At 46.3% G+C, this 21,060-nt stretch overlaps 1 protein-coding gene across 1 annotated transcript; it reads left to right on the top strand.

Annotated features, from left to right (window-relative positions):
* The first annotated feature begins 2,800 nt into the window (after positions 1-2,800).
* Positions 2,801-20,558, top strand: LOC126084693 (uncharacterized). Its single transcript, XM_049899401.1, has 5 exons — positions 2,801-2,863; positions 3,013-3,128; positions 3,881-3,988; positions 10,329-10,396; positions 19,447-20,558. The coding sequence occupies exons 2-5, from the start codon at positions 3,069-3,071 to the stop codon at positions 19,931-19,933; spliced, it is 723 nt and encodes a 240-aa protein (XP_049755358.1). The 5' UTR covers positions 2,801-2,863; positions 3,013-3,068; the 3' UTR covers positions 19,934-20,558.
* The last annotated feature ends 502 nt before the right edge of the window (positions 20,559-21,060 follow it).

The raw sequence follows: 21,060 nt of genomic DNA, 5'->3' as shown, positions 1-21,060 counted from the left end.
ATTTCTTGACTGTTGCTTCCAGGGCTGTTGATTGTGGATCCAAGTAAAATGAAATCCTTGACAACTTCAATCTTTTCTGCGTTTATCATGATGTTGCTCATCGGTCCAGTTGTGAGAATTTTTGTTTTCTTTATGTTGAGGTGCAATCCATACTGAAAGCTGTGGTCTTTGATCTTCATTAGTAAGTGCTTCAAGTCCTCTTCACTTTCAGCAAGCAAGGTTGTGTCATCTGCATAACACAGGTTATTAACGAGCCTTCCTCCAATCCTGATGCCCCGTTCTTCTTCATATAGTCCAGCTTCTCGTATTATTTGTTCAGCATACAGATTGAATACGTATGGTGAAAGAATACAACCCTGACGCACACCTTTCCTGACTTTAAACCACTCAGTATCCCCTTGTTCTGTGCGAACAACTGCCTCTTGATCTATGTAAAGGTTCCTCATGAGCACAAGTGTTCTGGAATTCCCATTCTTCGCAGTGTTATCCATAGTTTGTTATGATCCACACAGTCAAATGCCTTTGCATAATCAATAAAACCCAGGTAAACATCCTTCTGGTATTCTCTGCTTTCAGCCAGGATCCATCTGACATCAGCAATGATATCCCTGGTTCCACGTCCTCTTCTGAAACCAGCCTGAATTTCTGGCAGTTCCCTGTCGATACACTGCTGCAGCCATTTTTGAATGATCTTCAGCAGAATTTTGCTTGCATGTGATATTAATGTTATTGTTCTATAATTTCCACATTCGGTTGGATCACCTTTCTTGGGAATGGGCATAAATATGGATCTCTTCCAGTCAGTTGGCCAGGAAGCTATCTTCCATATTTCTTGGCATAGACTAGTGAGGACCTCCAGCGCTGTATCTGTTTGTTGAAACATCTCAACTGATATTCCATCAATTCCTGGAGCCTTGTTTTTCCCCAGTGCCTTCAGAGCAGCTTGGACTTCTTCCCCCAGTACCATCAGTTCCTGATCATATGCCACCTCTTGAAATGCTTGAAAATCGACTAATTCTTTTGGGTATAATGACTCTGTGTATTCCTTCCATCTTCTTTTGATGCTTCCTGCAACATTTAATATTTTCCCCCATGGAATCCTTCACTATTACAACTCGAGGCTTGAATATTTTCTTCAGTTCTTTCAGCTTGAGAAACGCCGAGCGTGTTCTTTCCTTTTGGTTTTCCGTCTCCGGCTCTTTGCACATGTTATTATAATACTTTATTTTGTCTTCTCAAGAGGCCCTTTGAAATCTTCTGTTCATTTCTTTTACTTCATCAATTCTTCCTTTTGCTTTAGCTGCTCTACACTCAAGAGCAAGCTTCAGAGTCTCCTCTGACATCACCTTGGTCTTTTCTTTCTTTCCTGTCTTTTCAGTGACCTCTTGCTTTCTTCATGGATGATGTCATTCCACAACTCCTCTAGTCTTCGGTCACTAGTGTTCAATGCATCAAATCTATTCTTCAGATGGTCTCTAAATTCAGGTGGGATATATTCAAGGTCATATTTTGGCTCTCGTGGACTTGCTCTGATTTTCTTCAGTTTCAACTTGAAATTGCATATGAGCAATTGATGGTCTGTTCCACAGTCAGCCCCTGGCCTTGTTCTGACTGATGATATTGAGCTTTTCCATCTTCTCTTTCCATAGATGTAGTCAATATGATTTCTTTGTGTTCCATCTGGTGAGGTCCATGTGTATAAAAAAAAAAAATTTTTTTTTTTTTAGTCATCGTTTATGTTGGTGAAAGAAGGTATTTGCAATGAAGAAGTCGTTGGTCTTGCAAAATTCTATCATTCGATCTCCAGCATTGTTTGTATCACCAAGGCCATATTTTCCAACTACTGATCCTTCTTCTTCGTTTCCAACTTTTGCATTCCAATCTCCAGTAATTATCAATGCATCTTGATTGCATGTTTGATCAATTTCAGACTGCAGCAGCTGATAAAAATCTTCTATCTCTTCATCTTTGGCCCTAGTGGTTGGTGCCCAAATTTGAATAATAGTCGTATTAACTGGTCTTCCTTATAGGAGTATGGATATTATCCTGTCACCGACAGTGTTGTACTTCAGGATAGATCTTGAAACGTTCTTTTTGACGATGAATGCAACACCATTCCTCTTCGAGTTGTCATTCCCAGCATAGTAGACTATACGATTGTCCGATTCAAAATGGCCAATACCAGTCCATTTCAGCTCACTAACGCCTAGGATATCGATGTTTATGCGTTCCATTTCATTTTTGACGTCTTCCAATTTTCCTAGATTCATACTTCGTACATTCCAGGTTCCAATTATTAATGGATGTTTGCAGCTTTTTCTTCTCATTTTGAGTCGTGCCACATCAGCAAATGAAGGTCCCAAAAGCTTTACTCCATCCATGTCATTAAGGTCAACTCTACTTTGAGGAGACAGTTCTTCCCCAGTCGTCTTTTGAGTGCCTTCCAACCTGGGGGGCTCATCTTCCAGCACTATATCAGACAATGTTCCACTGCTATTCATAAGGTTTTCACTGGCTAATGCTTTTTAGAAGTAGACTGCCGAGTCCTTCTTCCTAGTCTGTCTTAGTCTGGAAGCTCAGCTGAAACCTGTCTACCATGGGTGACCCTACTGGTATCTGAATACTGGTGGCATAGCTTCCAGCATCACAGCAACACACAAACCCCCACAGTACGACAAACTGACAGACACGTGGGGGTTTTTTAGACTAACAGCCTGCTTTATTCTCAGCTTTTTCCAGAATGCCCAGGTGGAAACCCCAGACTCTTCTCTGAGAAACGCAATTTCCTCTCACTGGAGCAGGATCCCGAGGCCCCAGTCTAACCCCAAGGACCCCTCGAATTGAGTTGCGCTAATGCATCAGGGTCTGTCCGGCCTGGGGGACCCCTGACCCATCAGCACCCCAACGTCGTGCAGCACCCTGTACCCCCACCCTGCAGCTCCAGCGCCGGACACTCAGGCACAGAGGCGGTGGTCCCGTGGTCGTCTCTTCCAGAACCTTCTCTTTCCATAGGTGCTGTGGCCTTGGGCTAGGACACTCCAGGCTGGCCCGGGGGCAGTGCCAGTACCATGAGCCTCACCAGGGCCACGGAGGAGAACCCTGGGGGAGACGCCGGGAGGACGCCCACGGTGAGGGCGGGCAGTGGGGTCCACAGGAGGAGGGGAGAGTCCCAAGGAGAGGGGAGGGGGCCACAGGGAGTGACATGGCAGGGCGTCTACGGGGAGGGTGGGGGATGGGGTGGTCCACGGGGAGGGCAGGGGGGTCAACGGGAAGAAAGGGGAGGGGGCTGTGGGTGAATCAGGACGCCTGCATCAGCACCTGGTCTGTTTGGGGAGCCCTAGAAGATGCCCAGCGTCCACTCAGTTCACTATCAGGATGCAGAGAGGGAGGGTCATTGTCCCCCAGCTGCCCTGTGCCCAGGTGAAGGGACAGGCCAGCTGAACATGTGCCCCCACTAGTGAGCCATTGCAGGAATGTGTCCTTTCTCTAGGCCAGGGACTCTTTCAGAGACATTTCCATTTACTTCTCCAAGGAGGAATGGGCGGAGATGGGAGAGTGGGAGAAATCCTACTACAGGAATGTGAAAAGGAACTAAGAGGCTCTGGTCACTATAGGTGGCTGAAGGTGCTGGATCCACAGAGCTGTGGGTTCTCAGTCCCTTCAGTCCTGTGACTCCCTCCTGCATGCAGGGAGTTGGTGCTCTTGTTAGGTGCCATGGAGTCTGTTTGACTCAGTGACCCTGTGTGCCTAGGGAGACCTGGGGGGAATGTTGCTTTTCTTGTGTCCATACTAGGCTCTCCCAGGCCATCCACTGAGCCGCCGCCCATCCTTCTTCCTCCCAGCTTTTCCCTCTGAGGACTATGGTTTTGCTTCTTTCCAGGTCTCAGAGCCCCTTGCCCAGCTGTCATGTGTCACCGCAGGCAGGCCATCAAAGCCTAGGTGGATAACACTGACGATTCTGATGAGGAATGGACACCTAGGCAGCAAGGTAAGGCCAGCAGGATTTCCAGGGGCCAGATCTCAGCCACTCCTCAGGAGTTAACAAAGGAAAGGGCTTGTTCACACAAAGACATAAATGTTCAGCAAACGAGCAAGATCTAAAGGGTACATACAGCAAGAGGCCAGTCATTGGAAGTTTTAAAATGTGTAAGAAGATAGTGGCGTAGTGGTTAAGTGCTACGGCTGTTAACCAAAGGGTTGGAAGTTCAAATCTACCAGGTGCTCCTTGGAAGCTCTATGGAGCAGTTCTACTCTCTCCTATAGGGTCACTATGAGTTGGAATCGACTCGACGGCACTGGGTGGGTGGTAGGTGGGAAGAAGATAGTATGTTATTCGTAACTAAATTAATAAATGGTAAATGGGTAGAAATCTGAATGTGAATAAGAAATACCAAATTCAGAATAGTTGTCACCACCAGAGAAAGAGGAAGGACTCACAGGTGACTTAGCTGTGATTAGTTTTTGTTTTTTAATTTTAAAATAGAAATAAAAAGATCAGAGGCAGTGGTAGCAGAATGTTGAGGTCTCACTGAATGGTAGTGGGTATATAGGTTTTTCCAGTGTAATTCTCCATACTCTTCTTTATGCTTAAAATTTATCATCTTTTTTTTGAGGAGATTGGTTTTGCTAAACATTGATAATTAATCAAAGAACAATTAAGGAAACCTTAATTGAACCGTAAGACCACTTTCTAATGTTAATTTTATAGTGGTTCATAGTTACTGGATTAAATGTCTTAGAAGAGAAAACGATTAACACATTTGTAAAGATATGTAGTTTATGTACATTTAATCAGAACACATGATGCTCTTACCCCAAATGGAGCCTGTCTTTTTGTGCTGATCTCAGAAGAGGGCTGAGAGAGCTGTTTAATCTTCCTGAGCTTTCCCACATGCTCTGACCGGAGATGGCATCAGGCAAATAAAGTGATGTGTCATCCTTATACGATAGAAGTGAGAAGATCACGGAGATGGCATCAGGCAAATAAAGTGATGTGTCATCCTTATACGATAGAAGTGAGAAGATCACTTCTGCTCAGACAGGAGAGTTCATAAAAAATGGGAAAGATCAAGCTGAATTCAAGATGCGTGATTCCCGTCCACAGGCTTCCAACGTTGTAGGCTTACGAAAGTCGTGTGAGAGGTGAAGCCCAGTGCTTGCTTGTCTGGTTTTGACATGGAGAGTTTTCACAGCTAACCCTCTCCCTCACGGTTTATCACACATCTCTATCTGAACCCAGTTAAAATGCCCAACCCAGTCAATTAATTTTTTTTAATTAATATGAGAAACTTTGTGTATGTAAGATGAACCAGAGATGGTTTAAATCATTTTAAGAAACCAGTTAGCCATCAAGTAATGATACTGCAGAAACCATTTCAAATCCCCCTTGGATAAGCCTTGGACTCTCCATGCTCTGGTTCCTAATTCTCTGTCCCTACGTGAGCATCCCCAGAGTTTGGAAAAATTCACCATGCAAATAAATTCTGATTTCTCATCGCCTTTCAGTTAAACCTCCTTGGGTGGCCTCCTGGGTGGAGCAGAGTAAACACCAGAAGGTGAGTATCTGGGAGTCCTGCAGAGAAGAGCACCTTCCTCGTGGAGCCACTCTCAGGAAAGAGCAGGAGGATGTATGTACGGAGCCCAGGACAGCTGCCTCCCTCTCCTGACCCTCCTGCTCACAGTCCTGCACATCACCATCTTAAAAGTAACAATAGCAACAGTAATAGCTACCACTTGTTTTATTTCCACAGTATTCCTGACTTTATTTTAAGGACTTTACATGAATAAAGTCACTTAAATCTTATCACTTAATAGATAACTTAAGAACATAGAATGAATCAAAGATGAAATTTTATCTAGATTTTTTTTAGCATTTTAAGAAAGTGATTAGTTGACTCCCCAGCAGAAGCATAAAAAAATAAAAAGTTGCTGTTGAGTCTTTTCCAACTCACGGCAACCCTATGTGTCAAGAGGAGAACTGTGCTCCATGAGGTTTTCATTGGCTGTGACCTTTCAGAAGTAGATCACAAGGCCTTTCTTCCAAGCACCTCTAGATGGATTCTAACCTCCAACCTCTTTGTTGGTAGCTGAGCGCTTAACTGCTTGTGCCACCCAGGGACTCCAAATAGAAAAACAGTTGCTATTGAGTCTATTCCGATTCATGGCGACCCCATGTGTGTCAGAGTAGAGGTTTGCAATGCCGGTGACCTTTCAGAAGCAGATTGCCAGCCCTTTCTTCCAAGGCGCCTCTGGGTGGATTTGAACCTCCAACCTTTCAGTTCGTAGCTGATTGCTTAACCGTCTGTGCCACCCAGAGACTCCAGACTAGAAGCATCGGCTTTAATTGATGACACTGCAGAAATCATTTCCAAATCACCCTTGGTCCAAGCAAGCCTGTGAGGTAGCTACTTTAGTGACTGTAGACGAGGAAACTGAGGTGCAGGCGTGTTCATTTACACACCTGACATCACAGTATCAGTGGGAGTACAGTCTAATCCAAAAAACTTTCTTGTTCATTAAAATCTGCACATATTTGTGAAGCTCAGGCTGTCTCCTCCGAGGCCCAGCTGATGATTCAAACCTCATTCCTTCTCTGCTGTGCTAAAGCGGTTGCTGCTCTAAGAGCCTTACTCAGGGAAGCTTACTTTTACCTGGTTTCCTTGTCATTCCATCACGTGCAAATGTAAGGGCAGCTTGTACAGTGGATTGTCCCAGGTGAAGGAGATAGGTCCCCACCCTCAGGGGCTCCCACCTAAGAGGAAGCAGCTCCCAACCCTGAGGACCTTCAGGTTGATGATTGAGGAAAGAGTAAGACAAGGACTTAAGGATTTCTGTCAGATACACACTATTCGGTAGAAACTCCTCCTTCTGGGACTGATTTCAAATGCTCATTCCTGTAGGAGGAAGTAACAGCTGTCCTCTGGGCTCTGATTAGGTGCATCTCACGTGGTTTGAATCGTCTGCTTAGCTGGCCCCCTGCATGGGATCTCATTGGGAGCCTGCTCCTTAACTGATTCATCTTGGAAGTCCCAGGCCCAGCTAGGGTCCCCCCACACCTGAATGTTTTCCGAATGATTGATTACGCATTTGCAAATTAAACTATGAATAAGAAGGTTAAAGAGCCCTGGTGGCACAGTGGTTAAGAGCTCAGCTGCTAACCAAAAGGTCAGCAGCTTGAATCCACCAGCCACTCCTTGGGAATCCTATGGGGCAGCTCTTTGTCCTAGAGGGTCGCTACGAGTAGGAGTTGACCCGACAGGAATGGGTTTGGTTTTTTGTTTTTAAGAAGGTTAAGGAATGCTGAAGATGATACCTGTGAGTTAGATTTCAACTGTGGAGATGGTCGAGGAGGCGAATTTTGTAGCACAACTGTGAAAGAAATAATCGCACATTTATGCTGTATTCAATAACTCACAAAACATTTCGATGAGCATTATTACATTTAAAGTTCACTGTAACCTTAAGGATTAGGATCTATGCCCATTTATGCACAAGGAAACTAAAGGAAAGATCAATAGAAGTAGCTGATGGTATACACTTATTCAGCAGAATTGGTACAGGAACCAGCTAATTTAATTCCAGTTTTCCAGTATTTTCTAATTACAAAGTAAGTATTCTTTCCAGGATATGGAAATTTTTAACTTTCAGCATCACTGTCTCTGTTGTCAAGATACTTTTCTGCAGTTGTGTCTGTTCTCTTCCCGGTCGCGCTGCCCCACCACGCGCTGTCCAGCGTGCTTTTTCCCCTTTCTGCTTTTCTACATTTTATCTCCTATCAAATTCCCCTGGTTTATATAAAACTCCCTCTTTCTTTAAGCCCCACACTATCTCTCACAGGCTTTGTTGATTCTCAGCTAGTCTCCTCAAGCCTTCTCCTTCCCTAACTGGCTCCTACACAAAGACATTTGGACAAAGTTGAAGGGAAAGAGCCTGAAGACATGGGTTCCTGTCAGGTCCTTCCTCTTCCCTCAAGCCCTCTGGCTGCCCAGGTACCTCAGGGTTGTTGGAGCTCTAGCTAATGTCATGTGTGTGGAAATGTCGCATCCTAAAGCACTGAAGAAATGCTTGTTGTCCTTTAATATATGACTCTCACATTAAAGGAAACACCCAAGGTGCCACTAGGTAATGAATCTAGTTTGAAGGAAGTGTCAGGAACAGCAATTTTGCTGAGCACAACTGGCTCAGAGCAGGCCCAGAAGCCAGTGTCGTCTCCTGGAGAAGCAAGTACCTCTGATCAGCCCTCGAGATGGAAACTGGGTAAGAAAATAACTGGGGCCTAGTCCCTCCAGCTTCTCTAGAAAGGTTCATGAGCATGGACTATGCACCTAGGTTTAAGCTGGAGACCAGAAGTTGAATGCATTATTGAATGTAATTAACTTCAAAGTTACAGACGTTGGTTATGATCCACACAGATGCACTGGGCATAGGCAAATCTTCAAAATTTTCTGAGGTCCAGATTCCTAACCTGTAAAATAAGGATGAAGATACAGAGCTCATATATTGTTTGAAAGCATTAAATTAAATATAAAGGAGCTGACACATGCTGGGTGCCCCATAAATCCATCTGTGACTCTAGGCACCAAACCTTCATAAGTGTTTTTGCCCTCACTCAATGCCTAACACATAACATGCCTTCAACAAATGTTTTCAGAATAAGCAAATGCCTGGCAACCCCCTTTTTTTAAATTTTTATTCTGCTTTAAGTGAAAGTTTACAAATCAAGTCAGTCTCTCATATAAAAATTTATATACACCTTGCTATACACTCCTAATTGCTCTCCCCATGATGAGACAGCACACTCCTTCCCGCCACTCTCTCTTTTCGTGTCCATTCCACCAGCTTCTGACCCCCTCTGCCCTCTCATCTTCCCTCCAGGTAGGAGATGCCAACATAGTCTCATGTGTCTACTTAATCCAAGAAGCTCATTCTTCACCAGCATCATTTTCCATCCCATTGTCGAGTCCAATACCTGTCTGAAGAGTTGGCTTTGGGAATGGTTCCTGTCCTGGGCTGACAGACGGTCTGGGGACCATGACTACCGGGGTCCTTTTAGTCTCAGTCAGGCCATTAAGTCTGGTCTTTTTATGAGAATTTGGGGTCTGCATCCCACTGCTCTCCTGCTCCCTCGGGGGTTCTCTGTTGTGTTCCCTGTCAAGGCAGTCATCGGTTGTAGCTGGGCACCATCTAGTTCTTCTGGTCTCAGGCTGATGTAGTCTCTGGACAACCCCTTTTTTAAGTAGAAAGGTTGGGAAGTTAACCTGACAACAGGAGGAACAGAGCCTAAAGTTGCATTAAGCATCTGTAGTCAGTGTGTGTGGAATTTTGGTCTTTGAACCAATAGTTATGGGAAAATCACAGTCTGTAGAAGGACGGTGATGATTTGATGGGAGAGACCTCACGTATTCTGACCAAGCAGAGACTCACACTCTACACCGCACCAGCCCACCCTCCTATCTCCTCCATCTCAGAGCCCAGGAGAAAGGAGTTTGAGGTGAACATGTACAGCCTGCGAGAAAGAAAGGGCCTTGAGTACCAGGAGGTCGGTGAGCCCCAGAATGATGACTACCTTTGTAAGTGACCCTCCTGCCCCCAGCAGAAGGCTTAGGTCCTGGTCCCAAAATGGTTTCCCTTCCCTAGTGACTTGGAGTCCAGGATTGAGATCTGGGCTCTTTCTGCTTCTGCTCTCTATGTCCAGGATTGTCCTACCCTGCATCTTAATCCCTACTGCTCCCTCCTGCAGATTGTGAGAAGTGCCAGAACTTCTTCATCGACACCTGTGCAGTTCATAGGGCCCCAATGTTTGTAAAGGACAGCCCTGTAGACAGGGGGCACCCCAATCACTCAGCCCTCACTCTGCCCCCTGGACTGAGAATTGGGCCATCCAGCATCCCTGAGGCTGGGCTCAGAGTATGGTATGAGGTGTCCGAACAGCTACTGGGTCTGCACTTTGGCCCCTATAAGGGCCAGGTGACAGAAGATGAGGCAGCCAACAGTGGCTACTCCTGGCTGGTGAGAAGCACCCACCCCCTGTCCTGTCCTCGCCCCTGTCTCCCTCTGTGCTTTGGTAGGGCATGCTAGGGCCCCCGGTGGCAATAGGCCAGCTCTGTGTACTGCGTGGTCTCTGTGTGGCCCTGGAGCTCCTGTTGAAGATCAGAGGGAAAGCAGAGGACAGTGGGACAGAGATAATGAAGGCGCCTACCACTACTCTGACTGACAGTCCACACAGATTTGGAGGTGCTGACAGATGGGTGTATTGTGTTGCAATAAACTCAGGAGAGTACAATTCCTCTGGTTATTAACCAAAAAATGCCTATTTTTCTAAAACTCAGATCACCAAGAGGAGGAACTGCTATAAGTATGTGGATGGAAAGGACGAGCCTTGGGCCAACCGGATGAGGTAAGGCCAGAAGGTGTTTGGCTTCAGAGAGTAAACAAGACTTACAAGGACAGAGCTGCTTCCTTTTCATCATGCCTCCATCACTGGATTTTGTACTCTGTCCTTTTTTCTCCATACAACTCTTTCATGTCTTGAGACACTTAGAAATAAGGAGCTAAAAACATATGCCCTCTGCATAAACGTCTGTGCTAGACAAGATCCCAGGGACACACAGAAAGGACTCTTGTCTCACAGGCAGTTACTCACGCTTCATTTTTCTGATGGACATCTGTTACGTGCTTACTGTGGCCTGCTTAGACGCTGCCATTCAAGGCCAGACCCCTCAGCCCATGTCCTTGTGGACGCCACAGGCTTACTGGAGACAGACATTAAACAGTTTGTTATAGAAATATTTCACTATAATTTTCATATCTTTCGAGAACTAGTACCAAGATAACCTAAAACAAGGGACCTTTAATCTGGGAGGTCAGACCTGATGGAAGCCTGCATGAGGTGAGCCACAGGCTATTCATGGGCACCAGCTCATGATCCAGCCCCTCTCCTTGAGGGTTCTCGTTCTGTTGGGGTACCCAGTGAGAATGAATTAAGGCAAAAGACCTCGATGTGTCTGTGGGAACCTGGAGGGCAGGTGAATAGTACTTACGTAAAGTGTGGGGAGATTGGAGAAAGGCTCTCAGAAGAAGATAGACTTGGCTAAGTGCTGAATGACCTGTAGTTATTTAGAAGCAGAGTATATCACCAAGTGCCATGTTCTGTGGCATAAAACACAAATCAGAGTTCAGAGATGCTGTACTTCACTGTGTTAATGGCCAATCAAGGTGGAGGTAAGTCTGGGATTGGGCTTTGGAACATGGTTGTTTAGGCCAGGGAGGAGCATCACCACAAGCTGGGCTTGGGGAGAGGATTTCACGTGACATCACGAACAAGGCTGAGGTGGGAACAGAAGGTTTCCGTGGGGAGCCTCAGAACCTCAAACATCAGGAGGGTACAGGAACAGGACTTGACATTCCTGGTCACTCACCGTTAGTCGTTCTGTCATGTCCTATCAACCTGGGGTATGTGAACTGCACCCGGGACAAGGAGGAGCAGAACCTAGTGGCCTTTCAGTACCACAGGCAGATCTTCTACTGGACTTGCCGCACCATCCAGCCTGGCTGTGAGCTGCTGGTCTGGTATGGGGACAACTACGGCCAGGAGCTGGGCATCAAGTGGGGCAGCAGGTAGAAGAAGGAGCTCACCTCAGGGACAGGTAGGCACCGGGGACTCTTCTGCTTGCAGATTTTCCTGGTCCAACCCATAAGTGGGGTAGAATCCATCTAAAGTCAATGAAATTCAAATCAGGTGCTCCCAAAATGAAGAATTCGTTTTATATGCCTTTTACTTGGGAACCGTTTTAGTTCTAAGTTTTTGTTCCAATTTTATTTTTTAATACTTCAGGCACAAAATGTTTAATAGTACACAGTGCTAGAGGCAAAAATAAGTTCTCAGACACTGGCCAGCTCCCACCAAGGCAGTTCTTGTGGCCCTTTTAGCTCTTTCTTCTTAGTCTCCCCCATGTGTCTAAAAAAGATTCATATGCTGTCATTCGTTCATTCAGTCATTCTTTCAGTCATCCTATCAGCTCCTGCTCTGTGCTAGTTGGGTCCCAGGAACTGGAAACACAGATTGATCAGATTAACCCCTCTGCAGCAGCTGACATGAGGAAAACAGAACATCAACATATAGAACATATGCACACATGTGTGTCACACCAGGCAGTGAGTATGCACATGTGTGTCACACCAGTGAGCATGTACGCGTGTGCGTGACACCAGGCAATGAGCATGCACGTGTGTGTCACACCAGACAGCAAGCATGCACATGTGCCTTCCACACCAGACAGCAAGAATGCACACGTGTATGTCACACCAGACAGCAATCATGCACGTGTGTATGTCACACCAGACAGCAAGCATGCACACATGTATGTCACACCAGACAGCAAGCAGGCACACGTGTATGTCACACCAGACAGCAATCATGCACGTGTGTATGTCACACCAGACAGCAAGCATGCACACGTGTATGTCACACCAGACAGCAAGCAGGCACACGTGTATGTCACACCAGACAACAATCATGCACGTGTGTATGTCACACCAGACAGCAAGCATGCACACATGTATGTCACACCAGACAGCAAGCATGCACACGTGTATGTCACACCAGACAGCAATCATGCACGTGTGTATGTCACACCAGACAGCAAGCATGCACACATGTATGTCACACCAGACAGCAAGCAGGCACACGTGTATGTCACACCAGACAGCAATCATGCACGTGTGTATGTCACACCAGACAGCAAGCATGCACACATGTATGTCACACCAGACAGCAAGCAGGCACACGTGTATGTCACACCAGACAGCAATCATGCACGTGTGTATGTCACACCAGACAGCAAGCAGGCACACGTGTATGTCACACCAGACAGCAATCATGCACGTGTGTATGTCACACCAGACAGCAAGCATGCACACATGTATGTCACACCAGACAGCAAGCAGGCACACGTGTATGTCACACCAGACAACAATCATGCACGTGTGTATGTCACACCAGACAGCAAGCATGCACACGTGTATGTCACACCAGACAGCAATCATGCACGTGTGTATGTCACACCAGACAGCAATCATGCACGTGTGTATGTCACACCAGACAGCAATCATGCACACGTGTATGTCACATCAGACAGCAAGCACGCACATGTGCCTTCCACATCAGACAGTGAGCATGCTGTGCAGAAACTCAATCCAGTGGGAAGGCAGAGTGTGAGCGGAGGCTGAGCGCTGCAGAGGGGTCAGGAGTCCTCCCTCAGAGTCCTCACGAAAAGGTGGATCCCTCAGAGTCCTCACGAAAAGGTGGACTGAGACCTGCAAACACCTATGAGCAGAGGGCTCAGGTGGAGGGAGCAATATGTGCAACCACCCAAGGCAAGAAAGAGTCGGGGTGTTTGAAGAACAGCCAGGAGACCTCTGAGGAGGAAAGTGGGTGAGGGGAGCAGAGAGGGTCAGAGTTGAAGTCAGAGAGATACACAGCAGCGGGGAAAAGCAGGGCCCGTGATTCACACCACAAAATCAGGGTTTGTCCCGAATGAGACGGAGGCCGATGGGGATTTCCAGCTGGGGGATGACATATTCTCTGTGCAGGTCGATGCTTTGGTTTATCTGTGGAATGAAGATGTGGTGGGGACCCACTCAGGGGCTACTTCAGTGTCCAGGTGAGAGGATGGTGGGCAAAGGTGGGAGTCAAGTGGGTGTGAGAAGTCTGAACAAGGTATAATTTGGAACAGGACTTCCTAATCCATTTCAGCTGGGATAAGACTGAGTGAAATAAATCAAGTATGAACAGAAAGAGCCTGAGAAAAGACATGTTTTCATGTCTTTTCATTTCATAATCTCTGGAAAACTAGGAGAAACACAAGTCAGCAGGACCTGGCGTCCTTTAGTCAGTGGCCTGGGCCAGCCCTGTGTCCTTCACACCCGAGTCTCTGAGACAGAATGAGGCAGAGTGGTCCTCGGTCAAACACATCTTCACTCACATGCTCTCCAACCACTGCTCCACACTGCTTTCCCATGTGGGTAACTCTGGGCCGAGGGCTCCTGACTCAGTGGATCCCACCCCTGGTAGGAAAGGCCACTGGGGAGGTTTCCACCTAGGTCATCAAGAACAGTATCTCTCGGGGAAAGAAAGAGCTGCCCACACCATATCCAAGTAGTGACAGGGTTTAGAAGACACCGCGGAGCGTGGGAAAGGCCACTGCAGTTCCAGCGAGGCTCTCCTCCAATTCCTGTTTGAAGGCCTCTCGTCTGGCTGAAATGTGGAGAAGGGCCTTGATGTGGGTTTCCAGATAGCTAAGGAAGATGTAATGAATGAAAATGGAGTGAAAAGTAGGCCCATGAAACATCTATGTGGAGACAGATCCTGTGTTGTGAGCATGCTGTGAATGAGACAAAGCAGACAACCAGGCAGCCTTGTCTGCATCGACTCTGACTGAAAACTTTTTCTTCCACGAGAACCAAAGCCAGAGATCCATCCATGTCCCTCCTGCCCTCTGGCCATCTCCAGTCAGAAATTCCTCGGCCAACACACGAAGCACAGCCACCCCTCTCCACCCTTCCCAGGAACACCTGAAAGAAAACACCTCCAACCAGAGGACCCCCGTCCAGGGGGTCGGAGGCAACAGCATTCTGAGCAACACACCTGAATGACAAAGCAGAAGACCCAGAGACTGGAGATGGGTCCAAACCAGTGTTCGAAAGGGCAAGGCTGGGGGCGGGGGGGGCGGGGGGGCAGGGGGAGGGTTGTTTCAAAGGTCTGCTCCAGCCTACTCAAAGGACAAATGGGGAGCTCTAGGGAGGGTAACAGAATGATGGAGACAGAGCCCGCCCAGGCCAGAAAGTGAATCCTGAGGACACAGAAAAATTATTCCTGGGGGTAGGAATCTCAAGAATTGCAAAAGTCAGGTGTGGAGAGTATGGACAAGGCTTTAGCCAGAAGTCAGTCCTCATCAGACACCAGAGGACATACTCAGGAGAGGAGCCCTATGTCTGCGGGGAGTGTGGAGGCTTTAGCTGGAAGTCACAGCTTACCAGGTACCAGAGGTCACACTCCGGGGAGAAGCCCTATGTCTGCAGGGAGTGTGGGCGAGGCTTTAGTGTAAAGTCAACCCTCATTGGCACGGGAGAAGGAAACGCAGCCCACATACACCTCCACCTCCCTAGCTCTGAGGACTTCAGAACAAGACTGCTGAACCCTTACACTCCCCAAGAGGTCAAGAGAGCAGAAATAACTCAGTTAATAGATTCTCTGCTTTCATGTAAACGGATGAGGTAGAAAAGCCCAGAGGGTCCCTGAAGTGGTCAGGGTGTTTTTGGTTTTCTTTCCCACATCCCAGCCCCCCATGCCTGTGAATGAGACCTTATTTGGAAAAACGGTCTTTGCAGACGTAATTAAAGGGTCTGAAGATGAGATCATCCCGGATTAACCAGATGAGCCCTGAAGCCAATGACCAGTGTTCGCATAAACAGAGACGCGCGGAGGGGAGACACAGAAGAACCGATAAATCTACGTGAACACGGAGGCTAAGAACAGAGTAACGGAGTAATGCAGCCATAAGCCTGGGGCCACCAGAAGCTGGGAGAGACAGGGAAGGGCCCCTCCCCCCAGGCCCTTCAGAGGGAGCCCGGCCCTGTCCACACCTTGATAACAGATTTCTGCTCACCAAAACCTCGAGAGAATAAATTCTTGTTGTTTCAAGCCGCCCAGAGTGTGGTAATTTGTAACGACAGCCGCTAGAAATTAATACGCCTGCGTTGGGAACTGGATGGAGCACGGGTGGCACAGTGGTTAAGTGCTCAGCTACTAACCAAGAGATTGTCAGTGCAAACCCCCTGGTGTCTCCACAGGAGAAAGATATTGCAGTCTGCTTCCGTAAAGATTTACAGCCTTGGAAACTCTATGGGGCAGTTCTACTCTGTACTATAGGGTCACTATGAGTTAACATCAACTCCATAGCAACAGGTTTGGTTTTTGGTTTGGGGGAACTGTAAGGCTGCTCTGTGTGTGTGTGTGTGTGTGTGTGTGTGTGTGTGTGCACTTTAAGTGAAGGTTTACAGAGCAAGTTAGTTACTCAAACAATTAATACACATACTGTTTTGTGACATTGGTTGCCAACTCCACGATGTGTCAACACTCTCCCCTTCTAGACCTTGGTTCCCCATTTCCATTCGTCTAGCTTTCCTGTGCCCTCCTACCTTCTCATCCTTGCTCCTGGGTTGGTGTCCCTATTTAGTCTCATCTACATGGTTGAGCTACTTGTGTTAATGTTTATGGGCCTCCCTCATCTTTGGCTAAAGGGTGAACTTCAGGAGTGACTTCAGTACTGAGTTAAAAGGGTATCTGGGGGCCATACTCTCAGGGTTTCTCCAGTCTCTGTCAGACCAGTAAGTCTGGTCTGTTTTGTGTGTGTGTGAGTTAGAATTTTATTCTACATTTTCTTCCACCTCTGTCTGGGACCCTCTATTGTGATCCCTGTCAGAGCAGTCAGTGGTGGTAGCCAGGCACCATCTAGTTGTGTTGGACTCAGTCTGGTGGGGGCTGTGCTAGTTGTGGTCCATAAGTCCTTTGGACTAATTTTTCTCTTGTGTCTTAAGTTTTCAAAGAGAATAAATTCTTGTTGTTTTAAGCCACCCAGTATGTGGTAATTTGTTACGACAGCCCCAGGAAATTAATACGCCTTCCTTTGGGAACTGGACAGAGCACTGGTGGTGCAGTGGTTAGGTGCTCAGCTACTAACCAAAGGGTCAGTAGTTCAAACTCACCAGCTGCTCTGTGGGAGAAAGATGTAGCAGCCTGCTTCCGTAAAGATTTACAGCCTTGGAAACCTTATGGGGCAGTTCTACTCTGTCCTATAGGGTTGCTATGAGTCGGAATCGACTCGATAGCAATGGGTTTGGGGAACTGGAAGGCTACTTTTTTTCACTGGAAGAAAGCAAGCCTCATTTTATGAACTTTGTATTCTTTATGGTGGTCTTTCTCTTAGCTGACTCTCTTCTTTGTTCTAATAATTAAGGGTGAAAGGCAGAAGGGCCCATTCTTTCTCACCAGTCCAATCAACACTGTTTCTGACAGAGCCATCTTTTTATTTTGGAACAAGAAAAATAAAACAAAAATCTTAAAAGCTAAATAAATTTTGGAATTATGGAGGATTTGAGGGGCGCCTGGCTTTCTGGGCTCTGGTTCGAGTGTAAAGCAGGTGGCGTGCTCTCTGCTGATATTATTGGCAGGGGAACAATATGGGGATGTGGGGGGTCTTGATGGTCTGGGAGGGATGGTGTGGCAATGCTTTTCTTCTTCAGTTTTTCATCCTTAAAATGAATCGCAAGAGGGTAACAGGCTAAAGTCCTTCTAATCCTTCCACTCCAGCTCTACGATGGGAGCCCCTGGGTGGTACAAACGGTTAAGGGCTGAAGCACCAGCTGAAAGGCTGGTGGTTTGAACTCACTCAGAGGTGCCTCGGAAGAAAGGCCTGGCAATCTTCAGCTGAAAGGTCACATCCTTGAAAACCCTATGGAGCAGTTCTACTCTGTACATGTGGGGTCACCATGAGTTGGAATTGACTCGACAGCAACTAACAACTACTCTATGATATCGAAGAATAAGAAAAGACAATTTATTTAGCTTCAAGGCACGTTATATACATAAAAAAACAGCCACCAGGTAGTGTATTTTTTTTTTGACAGCATTATATTTTATTAAGAAATTTCAAACATGTTAATAGAAGAATAGGCAGAAGAAATGAACAAAAACTTAATGGAAGAAAAATACAAATAACTAATAAATTTAAAAATGACTTATTTTCAATTTCTCTAATAATCAAAGATATATAACTTGACAGTACACGTTTTTTTCATATCAAATTAGCAAAAAAAAATTTGTAATACTCAGTGTTACCAATGACGCACAGAAATTAGTACTGAGACATTGCAGGTAGGAAGCCTTTCTAGCTGGATTTTTGGAACTATATATGATGTCGTGTGCTATGAAGTCAATTCCAACTCACAGCGACTTTATAGGACAGAGTAGAACCTCCCCATAGCTTTTCCTAGGCTGTAATCTTTATGGGAGCAGATTGCCAGGTCCTGTAGTGTATGTACAAGGCTACTGTCACTTTCATCGACAAGGTAGACTATACTTTCCAAAAACTCGCCTAAAACCAATCACCCACTTTTTGGAGATAACGAATACCCTTTGAAATGCAAAGCTGAGCTCACAAGAAAATAGCAAACTCCCCCAAGAACCAAAAAGAAAGAGGTCACTGAAACCAGAGTGAGAAAAACACAAAACTGATAACATCTAACTCCAGAGATTCAGGAAGTTCAGTGAATACCCAACAGGATAGATAAAAAAGAAACATAAACCGGAGGCGGGGCCAAGATGGCGGACTAGGTGGACGCTACCGCGGATCCCTCTTGCAACAAAGACTCGGAAAAACAAGTGAATCGATCACATACATAACAATCTACGAACTCTGAACAACAAACACAGATTTAGAGATGGAGAAAGAACAAATACGGGGAGACAGCGATTGTTTTCAGAGCCAGGAGCCAGCGTACCAGTCAGGTGACCTTCGGAGCCCGATTTGGGGCAGAGCCCAGGGGGGCAGACGGCACAGACAAGGGGCCCAGCCCTAGCCCCCGAACTCATCCCGGGAGGGAGCCCAGCAGGTTGGCACGGGCGGCGTGGAGGCGCAGCCTGTGGGAGAAGTCCCCAGGAGGCAGTGACTGGTCCTGGAGCGGGGAGAGCAGCGTCCCAGCTGGGGAGCCATCCCGCCGGGATTTTGGAGGGGAGCAGGCGTGGCGTGAGTGCGGGGAGCAGCTACATTCCCCTGAATTGACCCCGGGGGGGGGCCCAGCCGTTCGCATGGGCGGCACCCACTCAGTTTGCGCGGGCGGCGTGGCGGCGCAGCCGGTGGAAGAAGTCCCCGGGAGGCAGTGGCTGGTCTTGGAGCGGGGAGAGCGGCGTCCCAGCCGGGACGCGCAGTCGCAGCTCAGGCGCGGGGAGCTGCTCCACTCTCCTGAGCTGACCACAGGGAGGGGAGCCCACCCGGTTCACGGGAGCGGCGCGCGACGCAGCTGGCGGGACGGGGAGTCCCCGGGAGGCAGCGACTGATTTTGGAGTCGGGAGTGCACCGTCCCAGTAGGGGAGCCTTAACCTTGGGGGTGGGGCTGACAGCGGAGGATCTGACCGTGACACCAGCGGGCCAGACCCCCCGGGGGGTAATCTCCACACAGCCAGTACATATAGGCGATGCGCCCCGCGGAAATCTCAGATATAAGAGTCATTCCAAGTAAGACAAACAACTCTGGCTATATTCTGAGGTGCTACACTCCTAGCTCTCTGATCCCTCCCCCACCCTCCCCAGGTGGCTCCATTAACATCCGAATAGCCTGATCCAGAGGGAGAACTCTGATAGGGATCTGACTGCATTTTCTTTTTAGCAGATTTTCTGGAAAAACTAGTTTCCCAGTGATGGCTCAGAGACAGCAGTCCATATCAAACCACATAAAGAAGCAGACCATGACAGCTTCTCCAACCCCCCAAACAAAAGAATCAAAATCTTTCCCAAATGAAGATACAATCCTGGAATTATCAGATACAGAACATAAAAAACTAATTTGCAGAATGCTTCAAGACATCACAAATGAAATTAGGCTAACTGCAGAAAAAGCCAAGGAACACACTGATAAAACTGTTGAAGAACTCAAAAAGATTATTCAAGAACATAGTGGAAAAATTAATAAGTTGCAAGAATCCATAGAGAAACAGCATGTAGAAATCCAAAAGATTAACAATAAAATTACAGAATTAGACAACGCAATAGGAAGTCAGAGGAGCAGACTCGAGCAATTAGAATGCAGACTGGGACATCTGGAGGACCAGGGAATCAACACCAACATAGCTGAAAAAAAATCAGATAAAAGAATTTAAAAAAATGAAGAAACCCTAAGAATCATGTGGGATTCTATCAAGAAGGATAATATGCGAGTGATTGGAGTCCCAGAACAGGGAGGGGGGACAGAAAACACAGAGAAAATAGTTGAAGAACTCCTGACACAAAACTTCCCTGACATCATGAAAGACGAAAGGATATCTATCCAAGATGCTCATCGAACCCCATTTAAGATTGACCCAAAAAGAAAAACACCAAGACATATTATCATCAAACTTGCCAAAACCAAAGATAAACAGAAAATTTTAAAAGCAGCCAGGGAGAAAAGAAAGGTTTCCTTCAAGGGAGAATCAATAAGAATAAGTTCAGACTACTCAGCAGAAACCATGCAGGCAAGAAGGGAATGGGACGACATATACAGAGCACTGAAGGAGAAAAACTGCCAACCAAGGATCATATATCCAGCAAAACTCTCTCTGAAATATGAAGGCGAAATTAAGATATTTACAGATAAACACAAGTTTAGAGAATTTGCAAAAACCAAACCAAAGCTACAAGAAATGCTCAAGGAGATTGTTTGGTCAGATGACCAATAATATCAGGTACCAGCACAATACAAGGTCACAAAACAGAATGTCCTGATATCAACTCAAATAGGGAAAACACAAAAACAAACAAATTAAAATTAATTCTAAAAAATAAATAAATAAATAAAATAATACACATAACAGGGAATCATGGAAATCAATAGCTAAAAGATCACAATAATCAAAAAGAGGGACTAAATATAGGAGGCATTGAACTGCCAGATGGAGAGTGATACAAGGCAATATAGAACGATACAAGTTAGGTTTTTACTTAGAAAAATAGGGGTAAATAATAAGGTAACCACAAAAAGGAATATCAACTCCATAACTCAAGATAACAGCCAAGAAAAATGTAACGACTCAACTAACATAAAGTTAAACATTATGAAAATGAGGATCTCACAATCTACGAAGAAGAACGTCTCAGCACAAAAAAGTATGTGGAAAAGTGAAATGGCCAACAACACACATGAAAAGGCATCAAAATGACAGCACTAAAAACTTATTTATCTATAATTACGCTGAATGTAAATGGACTAAATGCACCAATAAAGAGACAGAGAGTCACGGACTGGATA

This window comes from Elephas maximus, chromosome 10 (assembly GCF_024166365.1).
Source record: "Elephas maximus indicus isolate mEleMax1 chromosome 10, mEleMax1 primary haplotype, whole genome shotgun sequence".
In the NCBI taxonomy this organism is placed as follows: Eukaryota; Metazoa; Chordata; class Mammalia; order Proboscidea; family Elephantidae; genus Elephas; species Elephas maximus.
This window is presented reverse-complemented; position numbering and strand designations above follow the sequence as displayed.

Coding starts and splice junctions, on each gene's coding strand:
- LOC126084693 (XM_049899401.1), top strand. CDS start 3,069: ATGAGCCTCACCAGGGCCACGGAGGAGAACCCTGGGGGAGACGCCGGG. Junction 3,989..10,328: donor ATGGACACCTAGGCAGCAAG/GTAAGGCCAGCA, acceptor TCTAAAACTCAG/ATCACCAAGAGGAGGAACTG. Junction 10,397..19,446: donor CCTTGGGCCAACCGGATGAG/GTAAGGCCAGAA, acceptor TCTTTTTAGCAG/ATTTTCTGGAAAAACTAGTT.